Source organism: Ranitomeya variabilis, chromosome 4 (assembly GCF_051348905.1).
Source record: "Ranitomeya variabilis isolate aRanVar5 chromosome 4, aRanVar5.hap1, whole genome shotgun sequence".
Lineage (NCBI taxonomy): Eukaryota > Metazoa > Chordata > Amphibia > Anura > Dendrobatidae > Ranitomeya > Ranitomeya variabilis.
Window position 1 is genome coordinate 749,773,056 of NC_135235.1, and position 19,433 is coordinate 749,792,488.

The 19,433-nt window shown below is 45.6% G+C and overlaps 1 protein-coding gene across 3 annotated transcripts in view; it reads right to left on the reverse strand.

Moving 5' to 3' along the window:
- Positions 1-276: 276 nt before the first annotated feature.
- AXIN2 (axin 2) overlaps positions 277-19,433 on the reverse strand; it is a 30,534-nt gene continuing 11,377 nt past the window's right edge. For all 3 annotated transcript variants that reach the window (XM_077254690.1, XM_077254688.1, XM_077254687.1), the window contains 2 exons: positions 12,854-13,021; positions 277-1,413 (listed from right to left, as the gene is read on the reverse strand). In XM_077254690.1, coding sequence (XP_077110805.1) covers positions 12,900-13,021 — 122 coding nt within the window. In that variant the 3' untranslated portion in view covers positions 277-1,413; positions 12,854-12,899. The remainder of the gene's footprint in view (positions 1,414-12,853; positions 13,022-19,433) is intronic.

Genomic DNA, 19,433 nt, shown 5'->3' on the forward strand with positions numbered 1-19,433 from the left:
ACTGTATACGGGGTAGTAGTCAGTATGTGGATATACACGGTACCGCTGATCCTGTACTGTATACGGGGTAGTAGTCAGTATGTGGATATATACGGGACACCTGCTCTGTACTGTATACAGGGTAGTAGTCAGTATGTGGATATACACGGTACCACTGCTCCTGTACTGTATACGGTGTAGTAGTCAGTATGTGGATATACACGGTACCGCTGCTCCTGTACTGTATACGGGGTAGTAGTCAGTATGTGGATATACACGGTACCGCTGATCCTGTACTGTATACGGGGTAGTAGTCAGTATGTGGATATACACGGTACCGCTGCTCCTGTACTGTATACGGGGTAGTAGTCAGTATGTGGATATACACGGTACTACTCCCTGCCCCTTATTTACACGCATACACAGGTGACTTGAAAAATATAAATTTTTAATAATTGCGTTGTCTCTTTAATTACAATCCTTTTGTTCATTATTTTATTTACATAATATACAGGGGGCGGAGCCACAGTGAGGGCGTGGTTATGACTCAAAGGTGGGGCTACAAAAAGAGGGCACTATCCGCTGATTTCACACTGGATACTGTTATGTGCGCTGTATACAGCCGCCGTATAGATGGGGTCATGTGACATGAGGCTCCGCCCCCGCGCAGAACATCGCAGCTCCTGTTCTGCCACATTGTAGGCAGCAGCGCGGTGTATGGAAGACAGCACTGAGCCCGATACCTCTGTAGTGGGAGGGGCACTGGACCCTGGGGGAGGGGCTTGTTTGCATATTGTGCTGGTGCAGCTGCCTCAGCCCATATGGCACTGCCCAGTAGGGGGCTATGCCTGATCATTAGGAATGGCGGGGAGCTGCCAACACTTCTGGGGCGGACGGACATGACTTTGGGGGTGTGAATGTGAATAAATTAAAATATTTAACTCAATGATTTGCATGTAGTGGGGGAGGGGACTGTAATAATAAATTAGTGGGTGGGGTCTGTAAATAAAAAAAACAGCAAAAGTCACCGAGCGACACCAAGGCAAGCGCCAAAGTAACACAAGCAGCATGAAGATGGCCGCAGAATGCACACTCCATCCACGGCTCCAGGTTAGTTCAGAACATGTCTCCCTCTCTGACAGGGGCAGTGTCCGTGCCCATCGCTGTCCCCCGGGTCATGTTCATTCCTCCAATATATACTTGAGCTGGCTCCTCCCACTGAGATGGGTGCACAGGAACGCTAGTGGGGCTGGCACTGACGGACGCGAGTGCACCAAGTGGGTGGCAGAGGATTCAGTCACCGCGCGTCAGTCGATGCGCTCCACCTTTCCGAGGACCCGCCCCTCATACAGTGGAAGAAACGCAGCATCATCACAGATCTCCTCAAATACCGCACCGCAGCCAATCTCCCGGCTGGCCTTCTTAAAGTAATACCTGAAGGAGAGAAAGCAGATGGCGAGCTTAAAGGGAAAGTCCAGAAATCTAAGAACACAACGGAGAACCGCGGCTCCATATGGACTCGAGAGTCTATTACGAATATCTGCCTTGTACGGACGGGATTGGTGAGGGATCGGTCACATCTGCTCACTGTAAATGGGAATCCGTGATGGATTGGTCGTGTCTGCTCTCTACAGTATAAATGAGAATCAGTGATGGATTGGTCATGTCCGCTCTCTATAAATTGGAATTAGTGATGGACTGGTCGCGTCTGCTCTAAATGGATGGGATCGGTGATGGATTAGTCGCGTCTGATCACTCTAGATGGGGCATCGGTGATGGATTGATTTAATCTGTTAACTATAGACAACATGGGATGGGAACAGTGATGGATTGGTAGTGTCTGCTCACTATAGACAGGATCTGTGATGGATTGGTTGTTTACGGTCTATAGATGAGATCGGTGATGGTTTGGTCATGTCTTCTCTAGATGGCCGATCGGTGATGGATTGGTCGTGTCTGCTCATTGTACACGGGATGAGTGATGAACTGGTCGCATCTGCTCAGCATAAATGGGTCTCCTGAGTATAGGCAGGATTGGCGATGGGTGGGTCGCGTCTTCTCACTATAGATGGGGGGATCGGTGATGAATTGGTAGCATCTGCTCACTATAGACGCGATTGGTGATGGATTGGTCATGTCTGCTCACTATAGATGGGGTGGGTGATGGATTGGTCATGTCTGTTCACTATAGATGAGCGGTGATTGATTGGTCGCATCTGCTCACTAGATAGGATTGGTGATGAAATGGTGGCATTTGCTCACTATAGATAGGATCAGTGATGGATTGGTCATGTCTTCTCTGTATAGAGGGGATAGGTGATGGATCGGTCACATGTGCTGAGTTTTGAGCTTTTTCAGCATATTGATGGATTGGTCATGTCTGTTTACTATAGATTAGATCGGTGATGGACTGGCCACGTCTGCTCAGTATACATGGGGGATCTGTGATGGATTGGATGCGTCTGCTCACTATAGATTAGATCGTGATGGATTGGTCACGTCTGCTCAGTATAGATGGGGATCTGTGATTGATTGGTCGTGTCTGCTCAGTATAGATGGGGATCTGTGATTGGTCGTGTCTGCTCAGTATAGATGGGGGATCGGTGATGGATTGGTAACGTCTGCTCAGTATAGATGGGGATTTGTGATGGATTGGTCTAGTCTGCTCAATATAGATGGGATCAGTGATGGATTGGTCATGTCTGCTCACTATAGACGTTTCAGTGATGGACGAGATCTCGTCTGCTTACAATAGACTGATCAGTGATGGATTGGTCATGTCTGCTCAGTATAGATGGGATCAGTGATGGATTGGTCATGTCTGCTCACTATAGACGGTTTCAGTGATGGATTGGTCACGTCTGCTCAGTATAGATGGGATCAGTGATGGATTGGTCTCGTCTGCTCACTATAGATGGGATCAGTGATGGATTGGTCATGTCTGCTCACTATAGACGGGATCAGTGATGGATTGGTCATGTCTGATCAGTATAGACGGAATCAGTGATGGATTGGTCATGTTTGCTCAGAATAGATGGGATCAGTGATGGATTGGTCATGTCTGATCAGTGATGAATTGATCATGTCTGCTCACTATAGACGGATCAGTGATGGATTGGTCATGTCTGCTCACTATAGACTTTTCAGTGATGGATTGGTCACGTCTGCTCAGTATAGATGGGATCAGTGATGGATTGGTCTCGTCTGCTCACTATAGACGGTTTCAGTGATGGATTGGTCTCGTCTGCTCACTATAGATGGGATCTTTGATGGATTGGTCATGTCTGCTCAGTATAGACGGTTTCAGTGATGGATTGGTCACATCTGATCAGTGATGGATTGGTCATGTCTGCTCACTATAGACGGGATCAGTGATGGATTGGTCATGTCTTCTCACTATAGACTATTTTAGTGATGGATTGGTCTCGTCTGCTCACTATAGATGGGATCAGTGATGGATTGGTCATGTCTTCTCACTATAGACGATTTTATTGATGGATTGGTCTTGTCTGCTCACTATAGATGGGATCAGTGATGGATTGGTCATGTCTGCTCACTATAGACGGGATCAGTTAGGCTTTGTGCACACGTTGCAGATTTTCCTGCGGATTTTTCTGCACTAAAAACCGCAGCTCTTGGCAGAAAACGCAGGTGCGTTTTTTTGTGCATTTTTTTGATGCGGTTTTTAATGCGGTTTTCTCTGCAGATTGTCTGTGTGTTTGACACAAATAAAGCTTGAACTGCAGTGGGGAAGAAAAAAAAAGAAATGATGTCATTTCCTTGTCCAACCCTTTTCTTCTTCCAGCCTCCATTTTGGGAATAACACACCAAAATGAGTGGACGTATTTTGAACAGTGACAGCGCTCCGCAGAGTGCTGATCGTAGGCCAGATCGCAGCCCGCAGATCCAGCTCCGCACGCCACACCGGATGGTAATGAGGGGTTAATGCCACCTTGCTATTGTAAGGTGGTATTAAGCCCGGTTAATAATGGAGAGGCGTCAATAAGACGCCCATCCATTATTAATCCTATTAAAAGGATAAAAAAATATATATGGGGAACCCAAAAACAATGACATAGGGTCCCCCTATATTTTTAGGCTAGAATGGCTAGGCAGACAGCTGTGGGCCAATATTTGTGGCCCGGGAAGGGGTTAAAATACCCATGGCTGTTCCCAGGCTAGGAATATTAACCCACAGCTGTCTGCGTAGCCTTTCTGGCTCTAAAATATAGGGGCCCCCGAAAAAAAAATTGCGTAAGGTCCCCCTATATTTTTAGGCCAGAAAGGCTAGGCAGACGGCTGTGGGCCAATATTTGTGGCCCGGGAAGGGGTTAAAATACCCCTTGCTGTTCCCAGGCCATGAATATTAAGCCCACAGTTGTCTGCGTAGCCTTTCTGGCTCTCAAATATAGGGAGAGCCCCAAAAAAAAGTGTTGGGGTCCCCCTATATTTTTAGGCCAGAAAGGCTACGCAGACAGCCGTGGGCTTATATTCATAGCCTAGGAAAGGGGCCATGGATATTTGCCCCCCCCCCCTGGCTACAAATAGAAGCCCGCAGCCGCCCCAGAAAAGGCGCATCAAAAAGATGCGCCAATTCCGGCACTTAGCCCCTCTCCTCCCACTCCCGTTTAGCGGTGGGATATGGGGTAATAAGGGGTTAATGTCACCTTGCTATTGTAAGGTGGCATTAAGCCCGGTTAATAATGGAGAGGCGTCAATAAGACGCTTATCCATTATTAATCCTATTAAAAGGGTTAAAAAAAACACAGACACTAGGAAAAAATATTTTAATGAAATAAAGACACCCACTTTTTGACAAACCCTTTATTATACGCTCAATCCACCTGAAGACCCTCGACCTGCAAAAGAACAAAAAAAACAAACCAAATTCATACTCCCTGGCCCTGTCCGCAGAAATCCAACGAGGGTCCCGCGAAGATCTGCCATGGAGAACAGACACATCCGGAGATATGTCTGCTCTCCAGGGCTGCAGCAACACACTGACAGGAGCTCCGGCTCCTGTTGGTGTGTAACTGCGCATGCGCGAGAGTTTACCGGCGTTCATTGACCCCGGTACTCTCGCTTTACGGCACTACAGCGTGGGAAAGTTCACACGCAGCTGTACTGCCGTAAACAGAGAAGCCGGCGCCATTGAACTCCGGAACAGTACGCGATACACTGCTAGGAGCTTCGCTCCTGGTAGTGTATCGCCGGAGAGCAAGCGATCGGTGTGGGACACTCGTTATTGGATTCTGCGGACAGGGAGTATGGATTTGCTTTTTTGGGGGGGGGATTTTTTTCTAGGGGCGGGGGCTTCGCCTACCAGTGTGCTGTATGGTGAGTATATACTCTATGTTATATGTTGTATGTACTGTGTGTCATGTATGTTACGTTTATTGTATGTGTATTGTATGTGTTATGTGTTTCTTACACTTGTGCCCGCCCACACACTTCCTCCCGCTTCCCCGCACTTCCTGCTGCAGCGGTTTCTACACCAAAAACCGCATAAAACCCGCAGATATTTTTTCATCTGCGGGTTTTACTGCGGGTTTAACCCTCACAATGGAGGTCTATGGGTGCAGAACCGCTGCAGTTCCGCAGAAAGAAGTGACATGCTGCGGAATGTAAACCGCTGCATTTCTGCGCGTTTTTTTCTGCAGCATGTGCACAGCGGTTTGCGGTTTCCATAGGTTTACATGTAAATGTAAACGCAATGGAAACTGCAGCGGACGCACAGTGGCAAAATCGCTGCGGTTCCGCGGTAAAAACCGCAACGTGTGAACATGGCCTTATGGATTGGTCATGTCTGCTCACTATAGACGGGATCAGTGATGGATTGGTCATGTCTGCTCACTATAGTTAGGATCAGTGATGGATTGGTCATGTCTGCTCACTATAGACTTTTCCGTGATGGATTGGTCATGTCTGCTCACTATAGACGTTCAGTGATGGATTGGTCACGTCTGCTCAGTATAGATGGGATCAGTGATGGATTGGTCATGTCTGCTCAGTATAGACGGGATCAGTGATGGATTGGTCACGTCTGCTCAGTATAGATGGGATCAGTGATGCATTGGTCATGTCTGATCAGTGATGTGTTATGAACTGGTGGTTTAGGAGCAACATGGGACGTGCTCTGGAGGAGGTGGTACCTGTACTGACCGCAGTTCCTGAGCTTAACACAACACTAGAAGTAGCCGTCGGATGTTCCTGTCACACCCTAGACACCTTGTCACAGCCGGAGGACTGACTACCCCTAAAGATAGAAACAGGAAAGCTATCTTGCCTCAGAGAAAATTCCCAAAGGACAGACAGCCCCCCACAAATATTGACTGTGAGTGGAGAAGGAAATGACATACACATAATGAAACTAGGATGTAGCAAAGGAGGCCAATCTAGCTAGATAGATAGAACAGGACAGAATGGTGTGCGGTCAGTATTAAAAACTAGAAAAATCCACCACAGAGTTTATAAAAATCTCCACACCTGACTAAAGGTGCGGAGGGTAAATCTGCTTCCCAGAGCTTCCAGCTTAACTGAATAAATCCATACTGACAAGCTGGACTAGAAAAAACCAAGAATGTGCTGAACGATTAAGTCCACAACAAGTGGAAAGCAAAAGAACAAAGCAAGGACTTATCTTTGCTGAACTGGTCCGAATATCAGGGAAATCCAAGAGAGATGTGAATCCAAGCAGGAACCATTGACAACTGGCACAGGCTGAAGGATAGAGCCAGGATAAATAGCCGAGCTAGAATTGACGATCAGTGGAAGCAGCTGCTGACTGCTAAATCCAAGGAGCAGCAGTTCCACTTAAATCCACCGGAGGGAGCCCAAGAGCAGAACTCACAAAAGTGCCACTTACAACCACCGGAGGGAGCCCAAGAGCGGAATTCACAACAGTACCCCCCCCCCTTGAGGAGGGGTCACCGAACCCACACCAGAGCCCCCAGGCCGATCAGGACGTGCCAAGTGAAAGGCACGAACCAAATCGAAGGCATGGACATCGGAGGCAACAACCCAAGAATTGTCCTCCTGGCCATAACCCTTCCACTTGACAAGATACTGAAGCCTCCACCTCGAAAAACGAGAATCCAAAATTTTCTCCACCACATATTCCAACTCCCCATCAACCAACACCGGGGCAGGAGGATCCACAGAGGGAACAACGGGCACCACATATCTCCGCAACAAAGATCTATGGAAAACATTATGGATGGCAAAAGAGGCTGGAAGGGCCAAACGAAAAGATACCGGATTGATAATCTCAGAAATCTTATAAGGACCAATAAACCGAGGCTTGAACTTAGGGGAAGAAACCTTCATAGGAACATGACGAGAAGATAACCAGACTAAATCCCCCACCCGAAGCCGGGGACCAACACACCGACGGCGGTTAGCAAAACGTTGAGCCTTTTCCTGAGACAACGTCAAATTGTCTACCACATGAATCCAAATCTGCTGTAACCTGTCCACCACAGAATCCACACCAGGACAATCAGAAGGCTCAACCTGCCCCGAAGAAAAACGAGGATGAAAACCAAAATTACAAAAGAAAGGCGAAACCAAAGTAGACGAACTAGCCCGATTATTAAGGGCAAACTCGGCCAACGGCAAGAAAGCCACCCAATCACCCTGGTCAGCAGACACAAAGCATCTCAAATAAGTTTCCAAGGTCTGATTAGTTCGCTCAGTTTGGCCATTTGTCTGAGGATGGAACGCCGAAGAAAAAGACAAATCAATGCCCATCCTAGCACAAAAGGCCCGCCAAAACCTAGAAACAAACTGGGAACCTCTGTCAGACACAATATTCTCCGGAATGCCATGCAAACGAACCACATGCTGAAAAAACAATGGAACCAAATCAGAGGAGGAAGGCAATTTAGGCAAAAGGTACCAAATGGACCATTTTAGAGAACCGGTCACAAACCACCCAGATAACAGACATCTTCTGGGAAACAGGAAGATCCGAAATAAAATCCATGGAAATATGCGTCCAGGGCCTCTCAGGGACCGGCAAAGGCAAAAGCAACCCACTAGCGTGGGAACAGCAAGGCTTGGCCCGGGCACAAGTCCCACAGGACTGCACAAAAGAACGCACATCCCGTGACAAAGAAGGCCACCAAAAGGACCTACCAACCAAATCTCTGGTACCAAAAATCCCAGGATGACCGGCAAACACAGAACAATGGACCTCAGAAATTACCTTACTAGTCCATCTATCAGGAACAAACAGCTTCCCCACAGGACAGCGGTCAGGTTTATCAGCCTGAAATTCCTGAAGCACCCGCCACAAATCAGGGGAGATGGCAGACAGAATCACCCCTTCCCTAAGAATGCCAAGCGGCTCAAGAACTCCAGGAGAATCAGGCAAAAAACTCCTAGAGAGGGCATCAGCCTTAACATTCTTAGATCCCGGAAGATACGAGACCACAAAATCAAAACGGGAGAAAAACAGGGACCATCGAGCCTGTCTAGGGTTCAGCCGCTTGGCCGACTCGAGGTAAATCAGATTCTTATGATCGGTCAAGACCGCAATACGGTGCTTGGCTCCCTCAAGCCAATGTCGCCACTCCTCAAATGCCCACTTCATAGCCAACAACTCCCGATTGCCGACATCATAATTGCGTTCCGCAGGCGAAAACTTTCTGGAAATAAAAGCACACGGTTTCATCAAAGAACCATCAGAATTCCTCTGAGACAAAACGGCCCCTGCCCCAATCTCAGAAGCGTCAACCTCAACCTGAAAAGGAAGAGAACCATCCGGCTGATGCAACACAGGGGCAGAAGTAAATCGGCGTTTAAGCTCCTGAAAGGCCTCAACAGCCGCAGAGGACCAATTCGTCACATCAGCGCCTTTCTTCGTCAAATCGGTCAGGGGCTTAACCACACTGGAAAAGTTGGCAATGAAACGGCGATAAAAATTAGCAAAGCCCAAAAATTTCTGAAGGCTCTTCACAGATGTGGGTTGAATCCAGTCATGAATGGCCTGAACCTTAACCGGATCCATTTCTATAGACGAGGGAGAAAAAATAAAACCCAAAAAAGAGACCTTCTGTACTCCAAAGAGGCACTTAGACCCCTTCACAAATAAAGCATTATCACGAAGGATCTGGAATACCATCCTGACCTGCTTCACATGAGACTCCCAATCATTGGAAAAAATCAAAATATCATCCAAATATACAATCATGAATTTATCAAGATAATTGCGGAAAATATCATGCATGAAGGACTGAAATACAGAAGGAGCATTAGAAAGCCCGAAAGGCATCACAAGGTATTCAAAATGGCCTTCGGGCGTATTAAATGCAGTTTTCCATTCGTCACCCTGTTTAATACGAACAAGATTATATGCCCCTCGAAGGTCAATCTTAGTAAACCAACTAGCCCCCTTAATCCGAGCAAACAAATCAGAAAGCAAAGGTAAAGGGTATTGGAATTTGACCGTGATCTTATTAAGAAGGCGATAATCAATACAGGGTCTCAAGGAGCCATCCTTCTTGGCTACAAAAAAGAATCCCGCTCCCAATGGTGAGGAAGACGGACGAATATGCCCCTTCTCCAAAGACTCCTTAACATAACTCCGCATGGCGGCATGCTCTGGCACAGACAGATTGAAAAGTCGGCCCTTAGGGACTTACAGCCAGGAATCAAGTTAATAGCACAATCACAGTCCCTATGTGGAGGAAGGGAACTGGACTTGGGCTCATCAAATACATCCTGGAAATCCGACAAAAACTCAGGGACTTCAGAAGAGGGGGAAGAGGAAATTGACATCAAAGGAACGTCACAATGTACCCCTTGACAACCCCAACTAGTCACAGACATAGATTTCCAATCCAGCACAGGATTATGTCCCTGTAACCATGGAAAACCCAGTACAACAACATCATGTAAATTATGCAACACCAGAAAACGGCAATCTTCCTGATGTGCTGGAGCCATGCACATGGTCAGCTGAGTCCAATACTGAGGTTTATTCTTGGCCAATGGTGTAGCATCAATCCCCCTCAAAGGAATAGGGCTCTGCAAAGGCTGCAAGGAAAAACCACAGCGCCTGGCAAATTCCAAGTCCATTAAGTTCAGGGCAGCGCCTGAATCCACAAATGCCATGACAGAAAAGGACGATAATGAGCAAATCAGGGTCACAGATAAGAGAAATTTAGGCTGTACAGTACTGATGGTAACAGACCTAGCGACCCTCTTAGTACGCTTAGGGAAATCAGAAATAGCATGAGCAGAGTCACCACAGTAAAAACACAGCCCATTCTGACGTCTGTATCCCTGCCGTTCTGCTCTAGTCAGAATCCTATCACATTGCATAGGCTCAGGACTCTGCTCAGAGGACACTGCCATATGGTGCACAACTTTGCGCTCGCGCAGGCGCCGATCAATCTGAATGGCTGGAGACATAGATTCGCTCAAACCAGCAGGCGTGGGGAACCCCACCATAACATCTTTAAGGGCTTCAGAAAGACCCTTTGTGAAAACTGCTGCCAGAGCATCCTCATTCCATTTAGTGAGCACAGTCCATTTTCTAAATTTCTGGCAGTATAATTCTGCCGCTTCCTGACCCTGACATAGGGCCAACAAGGTTTTTTCTGCATGATCCACAGAATTAGGTTCGTCATACAATAATCCGAGCGCTTGAAAAAATGCGTCTACATTAAGCAATGCCGGATTTCCTGATTCAAGGGAGAATGCCCAGTCCTGAGGGTCACCACGCAGCAGAGAGATGACGATTTTAACCTGCTGAATGGAATCACCAGAGGAACGGGGTTTCAAGGCAAAAAACAATTTGCAGTTATTTTTAAAGTTCAAAAACTTGGATCTGTCCCCAAAAAACAAATCAGGAGTAGGAATTTTAGGCTCTAAAGCCGGAGTCTGGACAACATAATTTTGGATACTCTGTACTCTTGCAGCAAGTTGATCCACACGAGAAAACAAACCCTGAACATCCATGCCAGCGCCAAAATCCTGAACCACCCAGAGATTAAGAGGAAAAAAAAAGACAAAACAGACTACAGAAAAAAAAATGGTTCAGAATTTTTCTTTTTTCCTTCTTTTGAGATGCATTTAATTCATTTTTGGCCAGTTGTACAGTTATGAACTGGTGGTTTAGGAGCAACATGGGACGTGCTCTGGAGGAGGTGGTACCTGTACTGACCGCAGTTCCTGAGCTTAACACAACACTGGAAGTAGCCGTGGGATGTTCCTGTCACTCCCTAGACACCTCATCACAGCCGGAGGACTAACTACCCCTAAAGATAGAAACAGGAAAGCTATCTTGCCTCAGAGAAAATTCAGACAGCCCCCCACAAATATTGACTGTGAGTGGAGAGGGAAATGACATACACAGAATGAAACCAGGATGAAGCAAAGGAGGCCAATCTAGCTAGATAGATAGAACAGGACAGAATGCTGTGCGGTCAGTATTAAAAACTAGAAAAATCCACCACAGAGTTTACAAAAATCTCCACACCTGACTAAAGGTGCGGAGGGTAAATCTGCTTCCCAGAGCTTCCAGCTTAACTGAATAAATCCATACTGACAAGCTGGACTAGAAAAAAAACATAGAATGTGCTGAACGATTAAGTCCACAACAAGTGGAAAGCAAAAGAACAAAGCAAGGACTTATCTTTGCTGAACTGGTACGAATATCAGGGAAATCCAAGAGAGATGTGAATCCAAGCAGGAACCATTGACAACTGGCACAGGCTGAAGGATAGAGCCAGGATAAATAGCCAAGCCAGAATAGACGATCAGTGGAAGCAGCTGCTGACTGCTAAATCCAAGGAGCAGCAGTTCCACTTAAATCCACCGGAGGGAGCCCAAGAGCAGAACTCACAAAAGTGCCACTTACAACCACCGGAGGGAGCCCAAGAGCGGAATTCACAACAGTGATGGATTGGTCATATCTGCTAACTATAGATGTGATCATTGATGGATTGGTCATGTCTGCTCACTATAGACAGGATCAGTGATGGATTGGTCTTGTCTGTTCACTATAGATGGTCCTCAGTGATGAATTGGTCATGTCTGCTCACTACAGACGGGATCTTTGATGGATTGGTCATGTCTGCTCAGTATAGACGTTTCAGTGATGGATTGGTCTCGTCTGCTCACTATAGACGGGATCAGTGATGGATTGGTCATGTCTGATCAGTGATGGATTGGTCATGTCTGCTAACTATAGATGTGATCATTGATGGATTGGTCATGTCTGCTCACTATAGACAGGATCAGTGATGGATTGGTCATGTCTGCTCACTGTAGACTTTTCAGTGATGGATTGGTCATGTCTGCTCACTATAGACGGGATCAGTGATGGATTGCTCATGTTTGCTCACTATAGACGTTCAGTGATGGATTGGTCATGTCTGCTGACTATAGATGGGATCAGTGATGGATTGGTCATGTCTGCTTACTATAGACTTTTCAGTGATGGATTGGTCACGACTGCTCAGCATAGATGGGATCAGTGATGGATTGGTCATGTCTGATCAGTGATGAATTGGTCATGTCTGCTCACTATAGACGGGATCAGTGATGGATTGGTCTCGTCTGCTCACTATAGACGGGATCAGTGATGGATTGGTCTCGTCTGCTCACTATAGATGGGATCAGTGATGGATTGGTCACGTCTGCTCATTCAGCCATGATGGCTCACCGCCCCACCCTGCTTCCTACACGGAGGACACATGGCCCTCACTTCTGTATGATCTGGAGCAGTGCGGGCTTGTAAGCCCAATGCCCTCCTTCCATGATGAACATGGAGGGTTATGGAGGACCGATGATGGCAGGTGACATTCATGTGATGGTTGGCTCACGCAGGCGGTCCGTCCTTACGGGAATACTTCTGACCTCGTACCTGTAATTGCCTTTCTTGCGGAGCTGGTCCTTGAAGTGGCCGAGGGTCAGGCTGTGCGCCCGCAGCATGCGCCGGTACGGGATCGCCTCCCCGCAGAAGAAGTAGGTGACCGTGAGCTCAGAGGACGGAGGACAGGGGGCGCTCTGCAGGATTTGTGGTTCTTTTTGTCTTTAACAAGAATAGAAGAGACTTGCTATAATATGTTCAGAAAAAGGCGGCTGATAACAGAGAGTAATAGGACTGTATACAAATGGAAAAATGACCAGCAGTGACGGTGGGGGTGGTGGTTGGGGCGCTCAGGAGCTCACCAGACCCTCAAAATGTCCAGTTCAGACACTCAAAGTTTATATACACTATATATACAGATCACACACATACTGCACACATACAGTACAGACCAAACGTTTGGACACACCTTCTCATTTAAAGATTTTTCTGTATTTTCATGACTATGAAAATTGTACATTCACCCTGAAGGCATCAAAACTATGAATTAACACATGTGGAATTATATACTTAATTTCAGTTGTTTCACACTTTTTTGTTATGTCTTATATTCGAGGTTCTTCAAAGTAGCCACCTTTTGCTTTGATGACTGCTTTGCACATTCTTGGCATTCTCTTGATGAGCTTCAAGAGGTAGTCACCGGGAATGGTCTTCACTTCACAGGTGTGCCCTGTCAGGTTTAATAAGTGGGATTTCTTGCCTTATAAATGGGGTTGGGACCATCAGTTGTGTTGTGCAGAAGTCTGGTGGATACACAGCTGATAGTCCTACTGAATAGACTGTTAGAATTTGTATTATGGCAAGAAAAAAGCAGCTAAGTAAAGAAAAACGAGTGGCCATCATTACTTTAAGAAATGAAGGTCAGTCAGTCCGAAAAATTGGGAAAACTTTGAAAGTGTCCCCAAGTGCAGTTGCAAAAACCATCAAGGAAGACCAAGAGTCACCTCTGCTTCTGAGGATAAGTTTTTCCGAGTAACCAGCCTCAGAAATCGCAGATTAACAGCAGCTCAGATTAGAGACCAGGTCAATGCCACACAGAGTTCTAGCAGCAGACACATCTCTACAATAACTGTTAGGCCGGGGACACACACAACGTATAAAAAAACAGTCAGTTTTTCACAGACGAGAATCGCACAAATGTTTCCAAAACAGTGATCCGTGTGCAGTGCGAGGATGCGATTTCCTCGCATCAAATGATCCTTTTGACATCCGTGTGACATCCGTATGGCATCCATATGCCAAGATTTTCTCGCAGGCTTGCAAAACCGACATCTAATGGATTTATGTGCTCAAATGTTCGTTAAAACATATATATATATATATACTAGCTGTACTACCCGGCTTCGCCCGGGTTAATGACTGCTGTTAGCAAAATAGAATGTGTTAACAAAAATTTATTCTGCACACAAAAACCACAAAACAAATAGATAGAAATGTAATTATTAAAAGGCAAAAACTAAGCAAATAGAAGCATTTCACAACATATATTAGCTTTGTTATACTGAGAATGTCTTTGTTGCCTATATTAACCAATCAGAGCTCAGGTTAATTAACTGTAGCAAAATAGAAGCTGAGCTGTGATTGGTTGCTATTGGCAGCCTGATAAATCCCCAGCCAACAGGAAGCCCTCCCCCCTGGCAGTATATATTAGCTCACACATACACATAATAGACAGGTCATGTGACTGACAGCTGCCGTATTTCCTATATGGTACATTTGTTGCTCTTGTAGTTTGCTTATTAATCAGATTTTTATTTTTGAAGGACAATACCAGACTTGTGTGTGTTTTAGGGCGAGTTTTATGTGTCAAGTTGTGTGTGTTGAGTTGCGTGTGGCGACATGCATGTAGCGACTTTTGTGAGATGAGTTTTGTGTGGCGACATGCGTGTAGCAACATTTTGTGTGTTGAGTTGCATGTGACAGGTTAGTGTAGCAAGTTGTGTGCAGCAAGATTTGTGCATGGCGAGTTTTGCGCGTGGCGAGTTTTATGTGTGGTGCATTTTGAGTATGTGCAAGTTTTGTGTGAGGCAACTTTTGCATGTGGTGCAACTTTTGTACATGTGGCAATTTTTCTGTGTGTGCAAGTTTTGCATGAGGTGAGTTTTCCATGAGGTGAGTTTTGCACGTGTGGCGAGTTTTGCGTGAGCCTAGTTTTGCATATGGCGAGTTTTGCATGTAGCGAGTTTTGAGTGGTGACTTTTGTGTTTCGACTTTTATGTGGCGAGGTTGGTGTGTGTGTGTGGTGAAATGTGTGCTGAGGGTGGTATATGTGTTCAAGCACGTGGTAGTGTGTGGCGCATTTTGTGTTTGTGTTCATATCCCCGTGTGTGGTGAGTATCCCATGTCGGGGCCCCACCTTAGCAACTGTACGGTATATACTCTTTGTCGCCATCGCTCTCATTCTTTAAGTCCTCATTGTTCACATCTGGCAGCTGTCAATTTTCCTCCAACACTTTTCCCTTCACTTTTTCCCCATTATGTAGATAGGAGCAAAATTGTTTGGTGAATTGGAACGCGCGGGGTTAAAATTTCACCTCACAACATAGCCTATGACGCTCTCGGGGTCCAGACGTGTGACTGTGCAAAATTTTGTGGCTGTAGCTGCGACGGTACAGATGCCAATCCCGGACATACACACATACATACATACACACATTCAGCTTTATATATTAGATATACCTGTATGTAATCTCCTGTATATAGTATATACCTGTGTGTCATCTCACCTATATATAGTATATATCTGTGTGTCATCTCCTGTATATAGTATATACCTGTATGTCATCTCCTCCTATACATAGCATATACCTGTGTCATCTCCTCCTGTATATACTATATACCTGTAGGTAATCTGCTCCTGTATATAGTATATACCTGTGTGTCATCTCCTCCTGTATATAGTATATACCTGTATGTCATCTCCTCCTGTATGTAGTATGTACCTGTATGTCATCTCCTCCTCTATATAGTATATACCTGTGTGTCATCTCTCCTGTATATAGTATATATCTGTGTGTCATCTCCTCCTGTATATAGTATATACCTGTGTGTCATCTCCCCTGTAAATAGTATATACCTGTGTGTCATCTCCTGTATATAGTATATAGCTGTATGCCATCTCCTCCTGTATTAGCCCTCGTTCACACGTTATTTGGTCAGTATTTTTACCTCAGTATTTGTAAGCTAAAATGGCAGCCTGATAAATCCCCAGCCAACAGTAAGCCCACCCCCTGGCAGTATATATTAGCTCACACATACACATAATAGACTGGTCATGTGACTGACAGCTGCCGGATTCCTATATGGTACATTTGTTGCTCTTGTAGTTTGTCTGCTTATTAATCAGATTTTTATTTTTGAAGGATACCAGACTTGTGTGTGTTTTAGGGCGAGTTTTGTGTGTCAAGTTGTGTGTGTTGAGTTGCGTGTGGCGACATGCATGTAGGGACTTTTGTGAGATGAGTTTTGTGTGGCGACATGCGTGTAGCAACTTTTTGTGTGTCGAGTTGCATGTGACAGGTTAGTGTAGCAAGTTGTGTGCAGCAAGTTTTGCGCATGGCGAGTTTTGCGCGTGGCGAGTTTTATGTGTGGTGCCTTTTGAGTATGTGCAAGTTTTGTGTGAGGCAACTTTTGCATGTGTTGCAACTTTTGTGCATGTGGCAATTTTTCTGCGTGTGGCAATTTTTCTGCGTGTGCAAGTTTTGCGTGTGGCGAGTTTTGCACGTGTGGCGAGTTTTGCATGTGGAGAGTTTTGCGCGTGGCGAGTTTTGAGCGGCGACTTTTGTGTTTCTACTTTTATGTGGCGAGGTTGGTGTATGTGTGGTGAAATGTGCACTGAGGGTGGTATATGTGTTCGAGCACGTGGTAGTGTGTGGCGCATTTTGTGTGTGTGTTCATATCCCCGTGGTGGTGTGATTATCCCATGTTGGGGCCCCACCTTAGCAACTGTACAGTATATACTCTTTGGTGCCATCGCTGTCATTCTTTAAGTCCCCCTTGTTCACATCTGGCAGCTGTTAATTTGCCTCCAACACTTTTCCTTTCATTTTTTCCCCATTATGTAGATAGGGGCAAAATTGTTTGGTGACTTGGAAAGCGCGGGGTTAAAATTTCACCTCACAATATAGCTTTGACGCTCTCAGGGTCCAGACGTGTGACTGTGCAAAATTTTGTGCCTGTAGCTGCGACGCCTCCAACACTTTTCCTTTCACTTTTTCCCCATTATGTAGATAGGGGCAAAATTGTTTGGTGAATTGGAAAGCGCGGGGTTAAAATTTCACCTCACAACATAGCCTATGACGCTCTCGGGGTCCAGACGTGTGACTGTGCAAAATTTTGTGGCTGTAGCTGCTACGGTTCAGATGCCAATCCCGGACATACATACATACATACATACATACACACACACACACATTCAGCTTTATATATTAGATATATATATATATATATATATATATATATATATATATATATATATATATCATTGAGACACATATATATATATATTCTGTATTTATATTTAATTCAGCGCGATATATGTGAAAAGCCGGTAATTTAATTGCCGGCTTCTCATTTTTCCTTCCCAAACCCGACATGATATGAGACATGATTACATACAGTAAACCATCTCATATCCCCCTTTTTTTTTGCATATTCCACACTACTAATGTTAGTAGAGTGTATGTGCAAAATGTGGGCGCTGTAGCTGCAAAAATAAAGGGTTAAATCGCGGAAAAAGTTGGCGTGGGCTCCCGCGCAATTTTCTCCGCCAGAGCGGTAAAGCCAGTGCCTGACGGCAGATATTAATAGCCAGGAGAGGGTCCATGGTTATTGGCCCCCCGTGGCTAAAAACATCTGCCCCCAGCCACTCCAGAAAAGGCACATCTGGAAGATGCGTCTATTCTGGCACTTGGCCACTCTCTTCCCACTCCCGTGTAGCGGTAGGATATGGGGTAATGAAGGGTTAATGCCACCTTGCTATTGTAAGGTGACATTAAGCCAGATTAATAATGGAGAGGCGTCAATTATGTCACCTATCCATTATTAATCCAATTGTATGAAAGGATTAAAAAACACACACACATTATTAAAAATTATTTTAATGAAATAAACACACAGGTTGTTTTAGTATTTTATTGCTCTCTCAATCCACCTGAAGACCCTCGCTTGGCAAAATAATAAACCCACAATATACATACCCTCTCTGATGAACTGTCACGTCCCACGAGGTAATCCATCTGAAGGGGTTAAAATATTTTACAGGCAGGAGCCCTGCTAATGCAGCTGTGCTAGTGCTTGTAAGCCCCGGGGAATGAAGGTAATGTAGGTCAATTACCTATAGTTACCTTCAGTCGCGGTGATGCGCCCCCTGGTGGATGTCCTCATATGACCTCGAGCGTGGGAAAAAGTTCCCAGGCTGCAGTTCATGAGGACATCCACCAGGGGGCGCATCACTGCGACTGAAGGCAACTATAGGTCATTGACCTACATTACCTTCATTCCCCGGGGCTTACAAGCACTAGCACAGCTGCATTAGCAGGGCTCCTGCCTGTAAAATATTTTAACCCCTTCAGATGGATTACCTCGTGGGACGTGACAGTTCATCAGAGAGGGTATGTATATTGTGGGTTTATTATTTTGCCAAGCGAGGGTCTTCAGGTGGATTGAGAGAGCAATAAAATACTAAAACAACCTGTGTGTTTATTTCATTAAAATCCTTTTTAATCATGTGTGTGTTTTTAATCCTTTCAGACAATTGGATTAATAATGGATAGGTGACATAATTGACGCCTCTCCATTATTAATCTGGCTTAATGTCACCTTACAATAGCAAGGTGGCATTAACCCTTCATTACCCCATATCCCATCGCTACACGGGAGTGGGAAGAGAGTGGCCAAGTGCCAGAATAGGCGCATCTTCCAGATGTGCCTTTTCTGGGGTGGCTGGGGGCAGATGTTTGTAGCCACGGGGGGGCCAATAACCGTGGACCCTCTCCTGGCTATTAATATCTGCCCTCAGTCACTGGCTTTACCACTCTGGCGGAGAAAATTGCGCGGGAGCCCACGCCAATTTTTTCAGCGATTTAACCCTTAAATTTAATAGCTACAGCGCCGAAATTTTGCACATACACACTACTAACATTACTAGTGTGGAATATGCAAAAAAAAAGGGATATGAGATGGTTTACTGTATGTAATCATGTCTCATATCCTGTCGGGTTTAGGCAGGAGAAATGAAAAGCCGGCAATTGAATTACCGGCTTTTCTCTAACACCGCTGCGTATTTCTCGCAATGCACACGCATGGTCCGTGTGTAATACGATTTTTTCCATTTTTCCATAGACTTGCATTGGCGAGTCTCGGCCGAGATACGCTGACAATCGCAGCATGCTGCGATTTCATTCGGATCCTGAATACGGTGGAGAAAATATCGGATGATGGGAGCTGCACCATTGATTAACATTGGGACGAGCGCTATGTGATTTTTTATCGCATTGCACTTGGCCGTATTACGGTCTAGTGTGACCCCGGCCTTAAGAGGAGACTTTGTGCAGCAGGCCTTCATGGTAAAATA